General features: G+C 43.3%; 1 protein-coding gene and 1 long non-coding RNA gene across 2 annotated transcripts; both read left to right on the forward strand.

The window, feature by feature from the left end:
- The first annotated feature begins 54 nt into the window (after positions 1 to 54).
- On the forward strand, positions 55 to 2,763 carry LOC143418929 (uncharacterized). Its single transcript, XR_013098880.1, has 2 exons — positions 55 to 273; positions 547 to 2,763. It is a non-coding gene; the product is annotated as an uncharacterized LOC143418929 (long non-coding RNA).
- A 1,835-nt stretch (positions 2,764 to 4,598) lies between these two features.
- On the forward strand, positions 4,599 to 12,606 carry LOC143418930 (kinesin-like protein KIF1B). The gene is made up of 5 exons (XM_076884668.1): positions 4,599 to 4,631; positions 4,725 to 4,878; positions 5,105 to 5,297; positions 5,454 to 5,572; positions 9,964 to 12,606. The coding sequence occupies exons 2-5, from the start codon at positions 4,868 to 4,870 to the stop codon at positions 10,166 to 10,168; spliced, it is 528 nt and encodes a 175-aa protein (XP_076740783.1). The 5' UTR covers positions 4,599 to 4,631; positions 4,725 to 4,867; the 3' UTR covers positions 10,169 to 12,606.
- The last annotated feature ends 5,923 nt before the right edge of the window (positions 12,607 to 18,529 follow it).

Consider the following 18,529-nt stretch of genomic DNA (forward strand, 5'->3'; position numbering starts at 1 on the left):
ACACACACACACACACACACTTGTTTATTTATAGAAGTTTTCCTTCAAGTCATTCTCCCTGAATACCTCTTCCACCCTCTAGCCTGAAATGGTGAAAACTTTGTGTTTATGCATCAGCCCTGGCGGTGTCCTATCTGCGCACGGTGGATATTTCCTGGTGTAAAGTGGTTGGCGGTCACTTGGCGCTCCTGCTGGATGCTCTGCAGCCATCAGTCGTCAGCGAGCTCCGTCTTTGCAGCTGCGAGCTCACCACTGATGACATGCAACATCTGGGTAACTAACACACAATGACATTATACTTTTTCTTTTTTGGTCTGTAGTGGATCATTAGGCTGCATAAATGTATATTAAGACAAGTAAAGCCTGAAGGAAATTGATATTTCTTTCATTTATTTCATGCTGCCAGCATCTGTAGCTGTCGTATAAAACAAAACAATGAAACTATTCGGTGTTATTTTTGTCTCCATCAGAAACATTGTGAACAAAACAGTAAAGTGAACAGGCATAAAGTGATCAGTTATCAATGGGTCCTCTTCCTCTGTGCAGCTGCCGTGTGCAGACGGGGCTGTCTCTCCTCACTCCGTGCACTGGATCTGTCCTACAACAGCTTGGTGGGAGACAACGGTTGGTGCAGTCTGTTTGCAGCAGGAGGTCTGGGCTCTCTGGAAGACGTGGATGTCAGTTTGCGACCTTCAACCTCTGCTCCGTGCTCAGCCTGGCTGCCCGCTCTGCTCCGAGCTCTGCCTCAAATGCCGGCGCTGGCTCGACTGGCCATGCAGAGGTGGACAGCTGACTGTCAGGAGAGAGAGCAGCTGAGGTACTGTCTGAAAAAGAGGAGCGTCCTGCTGGAAAGGGATCCAGATTTACAAGACACATCATCAACATGTAAAGGGAACAGTCAGGAGAGCCTAGAAGAGAGTCCGCCTGAGGAGATTGGAGCTTTATTATTATTTTTTTAAGTCTCTGTTACCACAAGAAGGTCAGTGTTGACGTCAGCTGCATCACGTCTGATGTAAACTGTGTCACACGTGATGGTTTCAGGGAATACTGGGAACTTACAGAGTTAAGCACAGCTGGTGTGGGTTATCATATTTGTCGTCTCTCACCTTGGCTGCAGGGTCTGGGTCTTTCCAATGCAGCAGTCCTAACACTTGAGACACACATGCCGAGAAGTGGGGATACCTGGAAATGGACAAAGGCTTTCAGCAGAGTTTTAAAGCAGCTATTCAGGAAAAGAGCTGTGAATTATCTGCATACCTTGTTAGGTAATCAGCTATTTTGGGGTTCTTTAACAAATCAACCAAAAGGTCGACTGAGTATTTTCTCGTCAGAGTACCATCACCGTTCACGATGATGTTGAGCACAAGCTGGAGCGTTTGATGGATGTTCTTTGCATCAAAGAGCTACGAGGAAATCCCAGAGAGTAGAGACAGGATATTATGTGAATCAGCATGAATGTTGTTTGTTGTTCAACAGATAAAAACAAGAAGAGAAAATAGAAACAAAGTAAAAAAGGAACAATTGTTTCTGCCGTTAAGAAAAAAAAATTGAGTCATGGCAGAGACCTGCAGAAGTCTTGAGTCTCATTTGATGACATTTTGTCAGATTGCCTTGTAATTTAAAAAAAACAAAACTGTTTTTTGAGCAAAAGTTCTCCAGGTTTTTTTGGAGTTCTTTCAAAGTTTTCTTATTTTTGGACGTTAGCTGCTTTTTCACTCTTTTTCAGTCCAGTCTGTGCATCTGAACATTTACAGAAAGATTTCTTTGTTTCGTCTTTAGACACTTTGTTAAACGCAGATCCCAGCAGAGTTCGCCTACCTTCTCTCCAACCTTCTCAGGTTTTGTGGATATTATACATGGTTATGCTGAGGATATGTCGGCTACTTTCCACTGGAAATGCCTTTTGGTTAAACTGTCAGCGAGGAATTTGCACTGTTACATTTTTATATAACTTTAATGCAAAAAAAACAGCTGCTTGTTTAAGTGAAAATACACTGATGGGGTTTTTTTCTATTCATGAACAGGAGTGTGATCAGTTTAATAAAAGAAAAAATAACCATAACCAAGATATGAGGGGAAATCTTGGACAAATACAAGCAGACTGGAGCAGCCAGCGTTCAAAACACCGACGTTCAAGGTAACAGAAGGTTCCCGAGCCACATCCACCCAGCTGGTTTCTGTGTTTCTTGTGTATTTGTGTACACTGTGACTTCATGGCTGTCTTGGGCTCCAGCTCTTGTTTTGGTGTCTCATTAATTTGATTTAATGTCCTGCTTAGTGATAACATCACTCTTGGCCTCCCTGCACTGGCTTCCAATTGAATTTAGGATTCATTTTCAAGTTCTTTTATTGGTTTTTAAATCTTTAAATGGTCTGGCACCTGCTGAAGCCCTATGTCCCCACTCGTTCGCTCCGGTCAGCTGAGCAGCTGTTGCTCTCAGTCCCCAAATCACGGCTGAAACTGAGAGGAGACCGAGCGTTCTCTATCGTGGCTCCTAAGCTTTGGAATAATCTTCCTCTTCACATTAGGCAATCGACATCAGTGCTGGTTTTTAAATCCAGATTGAAAAAGCATTTTTATTCACTGGCTTTTGACTCAGTGGTTGACTGACTTGTATTTTATTGTTTTTCGCTATGTTTATTATTGTATCGTATTTATTATTCTTATGGTATCTATTATGTTTCTATTGTTCAGCAGTTTGGTCAGCCTTGTGTGTTTTTAAAGTGCTATATAAATAAACAATGATGATGATGATGAACATAGTAACGTGTGTTGGGTTGCTCTGTCTTCAGACTCACTGTCAGACTGATTAGACAGTGAGTCTGAAGGTGAGAGTCCTCACTGCCCACGCCTGTCTTTGGGTCTGACCAACACCGTTTCCTGTGTGTCATTCCCCCCTCGCCTTCCCCCCATCCGTCCTGTCTGCACTGACCTCTCCAATAAAGACAAAAGGCCTCATTTTCTGAAACTCTTCCTATCCCATCACCTTGCGAAGAATCACTTCACCATGTTGATTAATAAGGACGGTGGGAATGGTTTGAAGTCTCGTCACAGAAAATGTGCCAAAGGCAAAGAATCTGAGCTTGAAATAAAATGAAATGAAAGATCAGCCCCACACAGGGGTTAAATTCAGATGGAAACTCTTATCACACAAAGAGAACAAGCGAATAAATATATCTGAGTGTGGCCCCTCGACTGTCACAGTGTAGCTGACATTTGATCTTATCATGTGTTAAAGCTATTTTAATTACTGAAGAGAACCAGTGTCAAACTCAGCCCAAGTATGGTTGTACGTTAATCCTTAAAGCAACAACGTTTTTAAAGTTGCAGCGTCATTTTTACACCACACCTAAAATCCCACTAATCGTCCGGGCTCTTCACCCTCTGACCACACGCTGGGGTATCTAACACCACATGACCCAAATGGAAACTATGTCAGCTGAAAGAAACCCATCGAAATGTGCAACACTTAAAACTTTGCCTGATTGGAGCATGGCTTCAAATACAGCCCTGAAAACAGACAGGCGGTCGTTGGCATTTCGTTACAAAGTTTCCTTGTTCAAAACTTCTGCTTCATTATAACAACCGAGTGACTGGGATCTACGAGCTGAGCTTGTGTAAGATGTCTGACACTGGAAGCTCAGGTGAGCGGCCATGAAACATGTTTAAAGAACGGCAGCTGTTTTATCATAATTCTGTGGAGAGCTTCATCCTAATGAGGGCTCATGTCCTGAGCAGGGATGCAGAGGAGGAGGAGGAAGGTGCTGGACACATCAGTGGCTTATGTGCGTGGAGAGGAGAACCTGGCCGGCTGGAGGCCCAGAGGAGATAGCCTCATCCTAGAGCACCAGTGGGAGCTGGAGAAGATGGAGCAGCTGCAGGAGGTGGGGCCTTAAAAGATTCATAAAGAAATAAATCTGTTTAATATCATTGAGGGAAAAATGACTTTTCAGCTCAAAGACCAAAGTGCTATTCTAAAAAGTTTTTTCTTAGAGTACAGACTTTACATGACTAACCTCCCCTCTTCTCCCCACCTCACATTCGCCCCCATCTTTCGTCCAGGTGGAAAAGACCCGTCACCTTCTGGGAGAGGCGGCTCCCGTGGGAACAGCTCCCACCACCAAGTCCCTGAGTGAGTCTCTGTCCCCCAGCGTGAGCTCCGGCACTCTGTCCACATCCACCTCCGTCTCCTCGCAGATCTCCAGCACCACCTTTGAAAGCGTGAGAAGGAGCTGGCCACCAAGGTGAGAAAAACGTGGGCTTAGTGGGCGTTCTTGTTGCTGCCTTCTTCCTTCTCTGCTCGGAGCTGATCGGTCTTGTTCCTGTTGTGTTGTAGTGCCTGCGCCTTCTGACACACACCTTCAATACTGAATACAAGCAGCTGGTGAACAGCATCAGTGACTGCAAGGTGAGAAATAATACAAAGAAATAAAAAAATAGCCTTTCTGTGTCACATCAGGGAGTTCCTATATTGACGTCTACCTCATCCTGCTGTTGTTTCACTTCAGCTTTCTCTCATCTCACCGATCGGACGTGATCCATCCGTGACGAGCTTCAGCAGTGCCACCCTCACCCCTTCCTCTACCTCCCCCTCTCTGTCGGACTCCCGCTGTGGCTCCATGGGCCAGAAGTAAACATATTTTTAGGAACATTGACCTCGATCTGCAAACGGTTATTGACAGGTTATCTATTTGATTCTAACTTGGTGTGATTTGTGTTAAAGGACCCCTGAGAACAGCTCACGTGCCTCCAGTCCCTCCTGCTCAGACTGTGAAAACTTCCCGATGGTTCCCACTCTGGAGACCTCCTACCTTGCGCGGGCTGCAAAAGAACGAGTTCCTGAACTTGGTGCCTGATATTGAAGAAATGCGACCAGGGTGAGTAATGCCATATTAACCCAAATACTGTCACTATGACATGTGTCTCACAGACCAAATGTAAGTCGACACTCATGTTCTCTAGTTCAAGCAGAAATGATGTGGATCGATTCAAATTCCTGAGCCTGGATGATTTCAGCTGGAAACAAACCAACTCTGCTTCTTCCTCAGAAAAACAAGCGCTCTCTTAAAAAATAAATAAATGAATAAAATCTCTTCTTTTCAGATCTGTTGTGTCCAAGAAGGGTTTTCTAAGCTTCGTGGAGCCTCGCTCTAACTCATGGGGGAAGCATTTTGTGGTTGTTCGCCGGCCCTACGACTTCATCTACAACAGCGACCAGGACCCCGTGGAGCGAGGCGTCCTCAACCTCTCCACAGCACAGGTGGAATACAGCGAAGACCAGCAGGCCATGCTTAAGGTTTGAGGCAGGATAGAGAAAGGCTGGATGTAACACGTTTGTCTTTAATGAGAATTCATTCAAATTGTTTTGGTGCACGTTGATTGATGAAATGGCAAATGGACTGGGATTTATCATTTGAATGAATATGAATATAATGTGATGTTTTCTTTTCAGACGCCCAACACATTTGCAGTGTGCACAAAACATGGAGGCATCCTCTTGCAGGCCACCAACGAGAACGACATGAACGACTGGCTGTACGCTTTTAATCCTCTGCTAGCAGGAACGATAAGGTACACACACACAGACACACACGCTCCTCTCACACCACAGTCAAACGTGCAGCTTCTGCACCCTTCAAAAACATTCCCTTCTTCTCACAACGTAAAACTCTCCCTGCAGATCTAAGCTGGCGAGGCGGCGCAGCCTTCCTCCAGCAACCCCGCTGCCAGCTCAGCTTTCCTCCTCTCTATTCCCTCCCCTCAGCTTTTTGTGTTTTTGTTTCGATGACAATGTTTGGGTCTAATCTTGTTCCGCTTAGTTGTCATTCCCAAACTCTCCTAACTAAGTAGCATGTTGTAGTAGTCTACTTGTGTGTGCACGACTCTTTAGAAACTTTCCGTTTGCCAATCATCTGTACAAAAAAAATGTCTCTATCAGTGCTATTTGTCTCCTGAAATGAGTTTCATTCTATTTTGGGGGTTTTTGCTGTTGGTTTTTTAATAAATTAACATGCTCGCATGATACCTGCAGCAGTCCTCAGGAGAAGACCAGGTTTGCTCAGTTTAAAACAAAAAAACAAAAATGAACCAAATCAGCCAGCTTACATTTGAAACCATGAAGGAAAAATCTACAGTTATCTCCAAGTGACGTGTTAGTTTATGCTCTGTGTTACGACCCGGCTCTGCTAGGCGACAGCGGACGTAACATAAACGAGCCCAGAGACTAGGGGGTTAGATAAAAAGAAAAACATAAGGTTTATTAACACAACTGAAAACCGTTAGTGAAACAACTCACTAGGCAATAGAGTGATTTTAAACAAACATAACAACTCCAGTAACACCAATAACACCAGTAGAACACTACTCATCTAAACATCTCACAGGAGGCAACTCAAAACAAAGGCTCACATGGCAGCAGTGCAAAGGCAGGAGGGACCGTCTCCACAGTCTGTTCAAATCAACAAGTCCCTCCACGAATGAAGAATCCTCAGCCTTTTATCTTCTCAGGTGATTGCAGGCAGCTGTGTCATTGGTCTGTCGTACTCAAGGCTCCCTCAGCAGCCAATGGTGTGAGTGGTCTGGCACGCTCTGACCTGAATGAAGGTGGGGCGGGCATAGGTCCGGGCCAGCCAATCCCCCGTGAGTCCTGGAACACGTTGATTTCCATAGAGGAAGGCGGGGCCACCCCTCCCCTTAAAGTACCACCTATGTTGGGCAGAAGCAGACATTAAAGAGTGTGAACAAAAACAAAGAACAAACACAGCAAAACATGTTTACAAGCGGGACAGACCATCAGCTAAAACATTTTCAGACCCCTTCTTATGGTGAATACTTAAGTTGTATTCCTGCAAAAACAGAGCCCAGCGCATAAGGCGCTGGTTATGATTAAACATGCGAGTAAGGAACACAAGTGGGTTGTGGTCGGTGTACACAACAAGAGGTAACATGCTGGACCCCAGGTATACGTGAAAGTGCTGAAGAGCCAACAACAAAGTCAGGGTCTCCTTTTCAATGGTGGAGTAGTTTAACTGATTTTTATTGAACTTGCGGGAAAAGTAACAAACGGGGTGGTTCAAACCCTGCAAGTCTTCTTGCAACAGCACTGCCCCAGCCCCGACAGCACTGGCATCAACCTCCAGTTTGAATGGTCGTGTCAAATCAGGTGCAGCTAACACAGGAGTGTGGCAGAGGAGGGCTTTCGCACTCTCAAAAGCATCTTGACACTCACTTGACCATATAAACTCAACTTTTGGGCTGAGTAGGTCAGTCAATGGCTTGACTACTGAGGAGAAATTTTTACAAAGGTTTCTGTAGTAGCCCACCATCCCTAGAAACCTACGCAACTCACGCCTGGTGGTAGGTGTGGGAAACTCTTTAATCACTGCCACTTTGGCATCTATGGGCCGGACCTGTCCACGTCCCACCTCCCTGCCTAAGTACATCACTATAGCTTTGGCAAACTCACACTTAGCTAAGTTGAGAGTTAGAGTAGCTTGAGCCAAACGGTGAAATACCTGCTGTAACGTTTCCAAATGATCTTGCCATGTTTCAGTATAAATTACTAGATCATCTACGTAGGCACTGCAGTTGGACAGGCCACGGAGGACTTTATTTACCAGCCTCTGGAAGGTGGCAGGAGCGTTACACATGCTGAAAGCCATGACTGCGTATTGTAGAAAATCATCAGGTGTAACAAAGGCAGAGATGTTAGAGGCACGTTCAGTTAAAGGGACCTGCCAGTAACCATTAAGAAGATCTAATTTAGTGACATACTGAGCAGTCCAATACTGTCCACACAATCCTCAACTCTTGGGAGAGGATGTGAGTCAGCCACAGTCACAGAGTTCACCTTCCGGAAGTCTGTAATAAAACGGGGCGAGCCATCTGGCTTAGATTCCACTATACAAGGCGAGCTCCAGGGGCTTTGACTGGGCTTCGCTAAGCCATGTTGCAGCAGATAGTCAGCCTCCTGTTTCATGAGCAAGCGCTTATGGGGGCTGGCTCGATAAGGATGCTGCTTAATAGGTTTAGCTCCCTGGACATCAATATCATGCTCTAGCACCGTAGTGCAAGTTGGCACATCCCCGAATAAACAGGTGTATTCCTTAATCAAGAACACAGAGACAGAATCAGAATCAGAATACTTTATTGATCCCTGGGGGAAATTATTTTTTGTTACAGTGCTCCATTTTAAACCAACATTAAGACAAGACAGACAATACGCTAACTAAGAATAGTACAATATATACATATATATACATACATACATACATAAGTCACTCATAAATAAATATTTGGAAAAGAAACATGTGTAGTTGTAGCAGCAAACAGTGTGTTAAGTGGATGCGTTGTACAGGGAGATGGCCACAGGCAGGAATGATTTCCTGTGTCGTTCAGTGGTGCTTTTCGGTAATCTCAGTCTCTCACTGAACGAGCTCCTGTGACTGACCAACATGTCATGGAGTGGGTGGGAGGTGTTATCCAACATTGTCTTTATCTTGGACAGCATCCGCCTCTCCGACACCACCTTGAGGGAGTCCAGCTCCATCCCCACAACATTGCTGGCCTTACGGATTAGTTTATTGAGTCTGTTGGCATCTGCGACCCTCAGCCTGCTCCCCCAGCATGCAACAGCATAGAGGATCGCAGTTGCATGCTGGGGGAGCAGGCTGAGGGTCAGAGTCAGGAGCTGTGATAAGAGGCCTGGTGGTGCCGACCTTTTCAATAAAAGGTGATCATCATGTCTGGCGATTATACCTCAGCAGAGACTTTGTTTGGTGAATGACACAGGTCAGAAATAATAGAAACAAACTTCTGAGTGACAGATGAGCAACCACACACAGCAGCGCCATCTTGTTACCAGTCAGGTGTGAAGAGCAGTTAGACCAAAGGTTCATTCAAGACTTTTTATGTGAAGGGAAGGATTTTAAACTGGATTCTGGATTTATCAGAAAATCAGTTCAGCTCGATCTGTTTCAGGATGGCTGAGTGGTCTAAGGTGCTGTGTTTAGTGCTCACTCTCCCCTGGAGGTGTGGGTTTGAATCCCACTCTTAGCAGTTTCTGCTTCATTGTCTTTCTCGGTGTTCACATCTCCTCATTCCTGAAATGGTCTGCTCACATTCACGTCCAGTCCAAAAAGGCTAGGCAAGCGCCTGTACCGTCTCCGACAACTCAGGAAGTTAGCAGGTTTTTCCAGTGGTCCTCAGAACTTTCTATTCAGGCGCTGTGGAGAGCATCCTCACACAGAACATCACTTCCTGGTGTGGGAATAACTGTGTCCAGGATTGAGAAGCAGAGTGATCCGTGCGTCAGAACGCTGCTGCGTTACAAATGCAAATACAGTATGATCCACAAATATAACTTCCCTACAGGACATTTACACCAGGAGATGTTGGTCCAGAGCATCTCAGATATTAAAGGACTGGTCCCATCCCAGTAACAAAATGTTTCGACTTCTGCAATCAGGCAGAAGGTTCCACACCATCGGGGCCAAAACAGACACTCGAGGAGGAGCTTCTCTCCTCAGGCCGTACGAGTCCTAAACCAGAACACGCCCCCACTCCCCTCATAGCATCAATAAGTGACTGAAACAGGACCTTATATCAATCTGTTCACACTACCCTGGTCGCATTACTGTTTACACTTCTCTGGTCACTCAGTTGAATTACTCTGTTTATATTACTCTGCTCACTTGTTTACTTGCACAGCTCTGTCAATACGTTGCTGTGCTAATATGGCACAAGACACTTTAACACTCCATTTGCACAAAGTACATTTTCAGATTTTTGATTTAAAATTTCCAGACTTTTAAAATCTATTTACTTATTGTATATAATGTCTTTTTTTGTACAGTCAAAGGAGCAGTTCAGGAGACATTTCACTGTTTGTTTTGTAATTTAATGACTATGCATGTGACAAATAAAAAATCTTCAGTCTTGAACGTTATGCTCTCTCTTTCTAGGCCCTGCCAGTACTCTCGCTCCAGCATTTTGGATCAGCTGAAGGCTTTTGAGGGAGTTTTTATGACATCTGAAAATAGCAAATTACAGTTTCCCAGGACTTGCATGAACAGTTCAACAGCAAAGCCCCAAAAACCAAACAGGCTCATCAGGGATTTGAACCCAGGACCGCTTACACCCAAAGTGAAAAGGGAAAAGCTTCCTTAGGCATTTTCCAGGTCACAGCAGAGGTGTGCTTGCAGGCGGAGGAGGAGTGAGGTGCTGAGGCTGCTCCTGCTGCCCTCCAGCGAAGCCCAGGTGGCTGCTCTCAAACCTGCCCACAGCAAAGAGGAGCAGCTTCAATTACATGTTTCTTAGATTGTCACAAATAAGCTTTCGTCTAATTTTCAGATGATCACTTTTAATTTTAAATTAAGAACCAATTTAGGTGGGTTATTTAGAGCTTCCAATGAGGTGCATGTGTTTAGATCATGGCGGACAAAAAAAGAGTACCTGAAGAAAAACCCTGCAACATGGAGCATGCACCCACCTGCAATCAACACAGTGGCATGAGCATATAGTCATACAGATGAGCATGACAGCGTCAAGCTTCATAACCAGAAACCTTACACCACAAATTAAGTCACATTTTGACCCTAAAATCTGAATTTTGCAGTTAAAATCATCACATAATTTTCATCTGTAATATTTTATTTCACTTGGTACATAAGTTACATGTGTGCATAATGCACTGAAAGAGATTCCTTCGTGGTACTGAAGTACTAATGTTTACTGATGTTTATTTTTGGCCCTTTTGTGTATCAGTAAAACTGATGTGCGTTCTTCCACATGCATATTGTTAAAGTCGTGTGAGAGAGTTACACATTTATAATATATGATACATAACTGTGTATTGTAGTAGTTCTGTGTACAAGTTTGAATTGAATTCTCTTATTTAATCTAAAATAAAACTCTGTGTTATCTTGAATAACAAATAATTACCTTAGAAAAACTTTTTGGAGAATTTAAATGGTAAACAATAAGAACAAGGCCAACAACATCCTTCATATCAGATCTGTTAGCTGTCCCTGTATGAGGGACTATGGGAACATGTGTGCAGCTGCAGAGATTCTTTCAAATGGAGCCTAAACAGCATGTGGCAGCTGAGAGGCTCTATAGACAACACGTGGGCTCGTCCAGGATTTGAACCCAGGACCTCTCACACCCAAAGTGAGAATCATACCCCTAGACCAACGAGCCACACAAACAGTCCAGCAAGTCTTTTTTCACAAAGTCTCACATCAGAGCAACTAGATGAAGAAGAATGTGTGAAAGATTGTCTTGAACGCTCAGAGAATCATCTGTTTGTGTGCTTGATTCTAGATTTTATTCTAGGATTAATTCAGTAGAGATTTATTGGACATACTATAAGGACACATTCTATTTAACTTGAATTCTCAACAACAACAATGAGGGCTGGCCCTAAATAAATAAAGTTAAAATAAATCATATCATACTAACTGCTCTGTGTGTACTTTTTAAAAGAATCTTCTATCATTTGAATATAGCAGACATGCTTTATAAAAGCCTAGTATATATTATTTTCTTTCTTCCCTTAAACTGAAAGAATTACAAGTATGTAACTAGTATAGCAAGTTGAGAGTCATACTGTACCAAAAGAAAACAAACCTCTTCTGCCAAAGAGGAGGAGTGTAGAGATTAGAATATTATTTTACTGTTACTATTCATAACATTATCATTACTGTTGCATTACGTATCATTTATCATTATCATTTCATTAGAGCATTTATTGAAACTGTTGATGTTACATTAAAGTTTGTATTTCAGGTGTGAGCATAATTACATAATAATCTTTCATTGCAGGTGCAACTGTAACCATGTTATCCATATTGCATTTTGTGCTAATTAAAGAGTTGAAGCTCGGTCAAGTTAATTAATGGTCTGAAGCTTCGGTCAGCGCGACGTCTGGCCGATCAATAGGAAGTTAAGGTGACCTGGAGCCATGAAAGAATTGCATACATGCTTACAATACAATACACTACATATAACCTGTAAACAGAATAGAGGCCTGTGTGTGTTCAGCAGCCTGCTGCATTGGAGTTTGCCTAGTAACAGATGACTCGAACGGAGTCAGGAAGTATACTTCTAAGATGTCTTTGTTTGTCGAGTGAGGTCATGCACTGAGGTCAAGACACATAGTCTGCCTGAACACACATACACAGTATATAGACTTGTTTTGCTCGAAACTGCAAAGTTGTTTTACCTGCATACGTGACAGTTTAGTTCCACAAATAAGTGAAGTGCAGTAAGTGAAATAACAGGAAGCATCTGGCGGTGGCGGAGGAACAGAGGAAGGAACTGTTCTTTTTTAGAATATGTCCAAGGTCGGAATTACTGGAACTGATGCATGTTTCTTATCTGCTTTGACGCATGATGCTTGTCATCGACTATGTTATATATATGACTGCTCGTTTACTGTTCTGGGGAGATCGAGGCTGATGTTTTGCAGAGCTCATCTTTCCCACACACGTGTGTGCTTTAATAAAATCATTGTTTTGACGCACAATGGACCTCCAGTCGTTTGTCTCTTACCTCAAATACGAAATCAGGACACTTCTTAAACACTAATAAAAATATATAACATAATTCACAATCCACTTATGACACGTTTTATGAAGTGTCAAACTGAAAGAAAAGCGTGTTTTGTCATGGTATGTCATAACAATAGCTGATGGGCTTCTATTCCTATAAAGCAGACTAGACAAAGAGAAACCATCTGTCACGGTCCCCGTGTCTCTCTGGTTGGCCCACGCTCGCTACAGGTTTTGTTGTTGTTAGTTTTGGGTTTTTTTTGTCTCTCCTCCTCCTCTCTGCCTGGGTGGAGCTCATTACGGGCTCTCACTCTTGGCCCACGCACCCCTGTGGATGGTGTCCACCTGCGGCTGATCCGGCTGATTTCCCCAGCTGCTATTTAAGGCAGTGGCACAGAGCAGCTCACCGCTGGAACGTCGAACCACCTGAGTTCGTGCTCGCGGCATATTCAAAGAAGAATCGCTTACACGTGTTTTATGTTGTGGAACTAACCTTGACCTTCTGTCTGTAGATTCTGGACCGAATTACCGGACCTGTCCAAGTGGGGCAGTGTGTGGAGTGTTGGAGCGAGTGCGGCTGAAGAGGAGTGCGTGTGTGCGGAGGAACGGTGGCGGTGACTGAGTGGAAGAGGAAGCGTGTGGATTCCCCCCCCCCCCCTTCTCTCCCTGGAGCCCTGGACCCCCTCCCAACTCACTGTACATATATTTTGCACTAAGGTGATCCCTATTGTAAATAAATCCCCTTTTTGTTTCGTTGAAAGAACTGTCTGCGCGTGGGTCCGTTCAGTAGCCATGACACCATCCATCCATCCATTCGCTTCAGCTTATCCTGTTCAGAGTCGCGGGGGCGCTGGAGCCTATCCCAGCTATCATAGGGTGAGAGGCGGGGTACACCCTGGACAGAAACACTTTGTTGAAAACAAAAGTGAAAGGGCGACTCACATCTGACTGTGTTCCCGGTGGGTTGAGTCACTTTGTATATAAAGCATTTGCAGCATTTTTAAAAATCTATTGTTCCAAATTTCTCTGTTTTCTCAACTTTTTCTCAAGCTGAGCACTTGGTCCACTTTTACAAGCGATGGCAGCAGCAGCAGCCTTTTCCAGAGGTTTTAGTTTTAGTTTTATGTGCAATAAACATTCATTGTGTCATTTATTAATTCATCCTTTTTTTATTTTCACTTTTTAAAAATCCACTACATGTTGTGTTGTGTTTAGTTGTGTTTAGTGCCGATGTGGGACAGTTTCCAATTCCATTGTACTATTGTACCAAATATGAATGTGCAATGACAATAACGAGTTATTCTTATCTTATCTTATCTTATCTTATATCTGATCTCAGATGCACTCCCTGATGTACCCACAGTGTCTGTGCATTTAGGATACACAGACAGCTAGTATAAATCCATGCACGCACATGCATATTCTGAATATAGTCTCTGTTTCGTTTTGTTCACTGTGGAAGGTCTTTCAAGGTCACAGTAGTTCATGTAAAAGAAGCTGATATTTTCATGTAAGCAGAACGTGACTTTTTGGAATTCAAATGAAAGAGGTGCTTTGACTCAAAACATATTGCAGGCAGATTTTCATGCAACATCTCTTAAACTTAGAAAGTTCTCTTTGTACATTTCTTTACAAATCTTTATTTCCTTAAATCCTTATTGATACTTTCTCATGTGTTTCAGAAACTTTGATGGCAGCGGCACAGTTGACCATGAGTGGTGTCACAACTACCGAAGGCTTAGTTAGGATTTTGCTGTGTCTGCTCCATCTTTCAAGTTCACTGATAAACAAGGGCGAACTGGTAAACTGACTGTTAACTTTCTTTTTGTTGTTGTTGTTTTAATAAAGAATGTAACTTTTAATTAACCACCTTTACCATTAAATCATGACCGTCCGATCACTGGTTAAGCTTTTCTCCTTACTTTTAAAATGCTCATTTTGTCCCAGTTACATGTTTCGCACGCATGTTTGTTGACGTTCTTTCTGGTTTTGCAGGAGGAGCTGAAAGGAAACGTTGAAAAATTACAAAAGGAAACAGCAAGAAGGAAGGTGAGTCTGTCAATGACATGGATGTTGACAGACTCCAAACAGAAAAACATGCTTTGCTATGACAACTAAAACAAAAAAACAATTTCCCATCATACAAAAGTCTGTTTGCACTCTTTACACTACATACTTTTGTATATTTTGTTACATTAATTTGGTTTATTTTTGTCCTCCAGGCTGAAAATAATTTAGACAAAGCCTATGTTCCTGCTGTCCTTGATGATGTTAAACGTCTCATGGATCCTTTGTACGAACTTTTGAAGTCAGTGAAACGTTTTACATCACTGCTTACACCAGTGCTGGATTTAATGGATGACCTACAGACTTTCGTGGGAGCCGGCAAGGAGTACATGAATAAGTCCTTTGAGACAACAGCTGCAGAAATCAATCACAATGAAGAGAACCTACGCAGAGTTATGGCAACACTAACACAACTAGAAAAGAATAAAGATGAACTGTAGCATATTAGTCAGCGTCTGTCTCTGGTAAATGTTCTGTGAAACATCTCTTTCATACTGCGCTGCTTCTAAATCAAAGCTAACTGTACACTTGATTTATAAACTTTGATGAGAAAAAAATCTTTTCTTTCTTTCTTTCTTTTCTTTGTTATATCAGGTCTAATGCGAACACAAAACACAAAGCTGAGATTTTCTCTGTTTAGAAATCACATTAAATCTGACAGTTGTTAATGATTCATATGTAGAAACACTTTCATGTGAATAAAAACATTCAAACTGTTATTATTGCAAATTGTGACGTTTGTAAGAATAGAAGCGGTGGCTGATTGTTCTCTAGTGTTTGTGTGTGGATCAGTGTTGTTCAAGTTACTTGGAAAAAAGTAATTAGTTACTTATTACTGATTACTTCTCAAAAAATGTTATACCGTTACATTACTGATTACTTAATTTCAAAAGTAATTATTTACTTATTACTTAGTTACTTTTTGGTACACACCTGAATACTTAATAAAGCAATAGACCTTTCAGCCCAGTTCTATTTTTATGCATAATCCATCATATAAAAATTCAGTCAAATGGAAAAGTCTCTTTTTAAAAATTGTTTTATTATTTTTAATCTCTTAATTTTAGGGAAATCGCATCAAGCAAAAATGTAATTCTATACAACAGTTTTTAAAAAAAAACTATGTGAAAAAATCTATTTTCACCTGTTTAGCAGGAGTGGGGCCGGTGGTCATATCAGTGGGGGATCTGGTGGTTTCTCTGTGAATTTCCGTTCCCATGGTAGCGTGCTAGGTGCTTGTTCAGATTTGAAGTGTAATTTTTCGCAGAGTGTACAACGGACGCTAATGTTTTTGCCACTTTTTACAGAATAACACTTGAAGTAATATAAGTACTTCCACGCTTTTAACGCTGCATGGTCGTACTCTCTCCTGCACTCCATATTACCCATTGTTGATCTACGCACGTCTGCTGTTGCCACGTATATGAACACGCATGATCAGCACAGCGCACCAGGTAGAATCCAGTTTTCAGGCCCCTCTTCTGTGGAATCAGCTTCCAGTTTGGATTCAGGAGACAGACACTATCGCTACTGTTAGGTCTGCACTCGCAGGCTCCACTAGTTCAGAGATTTATCACCATGAACGAATCAAGACGATCAGAGCTCGATCGGTTTTAAACTTGCAAGGGAAGTGTCGGATCCGGATCTTGGAGCTACAAGCTCCTCACATGATCCCAGACAACTCCAAAAATCCAGCGTCCCCAAGCAGGCTTTTATTCAGTGACAATAGTTACACAAACACCCATGGTAAAACCCTATTGTAATAATTTGTGATAAATAAAAGTAGAGTCTGGGGAATATTTGATGAAAGCTTATTGTGATTAATGCTGGGGTGAATTTCAAAGTTGATGTGACGTCTGTTTGAAGTTGGTGTGTTATGTGTGTGAATGTGTTACGTCAGCCAAGAAACGAGATTAGATTAGGACATTTGGATAGGGGATTTTATTCCCACATTGATTAGCAGGGTTGGACTCGGGCACCAGATAATTTAACTGTGGAATCGACAGTGGTGCTTTTAAATTTATTTAAATTATTTAGGACGGGGACGGTAATCCCTAGGAGCGCGGTTGCTCAGCGTGTGGCATCGACTCCTGATCACAGATGCGTGGTCAGGCCTGGCGGCGTCCAGTTAGCCCGAGTGGCGCCCGCGGGACTTCGGGAACCCATTAAAAACCAAGTGGTCAAGGACCACTTCTTTACCGTGCTGTTTGAGTAAAGAGCGGGCCTCAGGCGTGACCATTTCAACGTGGCTGACAGGTAAGCTTTAAGTAAAGCTTAAAGTGGGATATTTAGGACTTCCGGTCAGCATGCGACCCGAATAGACGCAGGAACGAGCTGCTGTGGTGAACTTAACTCCGCTTTGACCAGTTTCACCCCTTCAACTGCCACCTTTAAGTCGCTTACACTCGTAACTACTTTTCTAGTGTTTTGAACACTTTTGACCCTTTCCAATGGCTGCTAAGAGTGCAAAAGCGAACAAAAAGGAGGACGCTAGCTTAACACTGGAGGCTATCACCACGCTGCTCCAGCAGCACCGAGAGTTGGCATCTGAATTTAAGACCTCATTTAACGCCCTCGATTCAAAACTGGACCAGGTACGACAAGCCCAAGAGGAACAGGCCGAGAGAGTTTCATCCTTGGAGCTTGCAACTGAAGACCTGAGCCAACGTGTCGCTGACCTTGAAAACACGTGTGCCGCTCTTCGCGAAGACAACAACCAGCTAAAGAACAAAGTCACTGACCTGGAGAGCCGTAGCAGGCGTCAGAACATCCGCGTCCTTGGACTGCCTGAAGACACTGAAAGTGGGCGCCCCACTCACTTCTTTTCCAACCTTCTCTGTGAGTTATTGGGCAAAGAAATACTTCAGTCTCCACCGGAGCTCGATAGAGCGCACCGCTCCCTCGCAGCGAAGCCGCCCGTGGGACGCCCACCTCGCCCGGTGATCATCCGCCTGCACCGATACCAGATCAAGGACCTCATCATCCGAGAAGCTAGGAGGAGAGGGAAATTCGACTACCGAGGCGTGCCTATCCGAATTGTGGAAGACTACAGCCCCGAGGTCCTCAATCAGCGGGCGCAGTACAAGGACATTATGTCGGAGCTCTACGGGCGAGGCCTGAGGCCGGCTCTCCTCTTCCCAGCACGGCTTCGCATAACGCAGGCCAGAGGCGCCAGAAAGTTTTTCAGCTCCGTGGACCAGGCTCAACAGTACATTGAGAGGCTCCCAAAGGCTCCGGAAGCCCCGTGAAGAATTATTACTGATAAAACAATGGCACCAAATGCAGGTACCAAACATTCCATATAGGTATGGAGGCGCAGTCGGGATCCACGTAAGACGTTGCTTTTCCTCTCCGAGTGTAGCGATGTAGTCTGAGTGCTATAGCACTGAAATGCTGATTATTACTTTAATTTAACTCGATAATCTTATTTTGTTTTCTTTGTTAAATAAGGAGACAACCTCATTGACTTCTACCCGTTGGCTAATGACGTAATACCTGTTGCACGGAGACGGGGAGTTTTGTTATCTACTCGTAGCCTTCTGTCTGTTCTTATTCAATAATTCAGTTATAACGGTAGTACTTATTGAACTACATCATCTTTTTGTGTTTGGTTGTTTGTTTACATACTTGGACTCTGCTTTGAAACACTCCAGCAATTACATTTGGACTTGGTGGCTGATACAGTTTCGAAACTTAACAGTATTATAAGGGGTTTCAGCTTACTATGCTATGGCCACCGGAGCAGTGGTTCGACTGCTTCAATACCTAGGTTATTGGTATCATAGACAGGAGGAGTAACACTCTAAATATGTTAAGTTTGAAGAGCTCGCTGCTTGTTCTTGTTCTTTTTTTTGGCAGCCATTTTCTGTTGTGGGGAGGGTTTGGGGAGGGTAAGGGTCACTGCTTTGAA

The sequence above is a fragment of the Maylandia zebra genome, linkage group LG6 (assembly GCF_041146795.1).
Source record: "Maylandia zebra isolate NMK-2024a linkage group LG6, Mzebra_GT3a, whole genome shotgun sequence".
NCBI lineage: Eukaryota > Metazoa > Chordata > Actinopteri > Cichliformes > Cichlidae > Maylandia > Maylandia zebra.

Coding starts and splice junctions, on each gene's coding strand:
- LOC143418930 (XM_076884668.1), top strand. Junction 5,298..5,453: donor ACCAGCAGGCCATGCTTAAG/GTTTGAGGCAGG, acceptor TTTTCTTTTCAG/ACGCCCAACACATTTGCAGT. Junction 5,573..9,963: donor CTGCTAGCAGGAACGATAAG/GTACACACACAC, acceptor CTCTCTTTCTAG/GCCCTGCCAGTACTCTCGCT.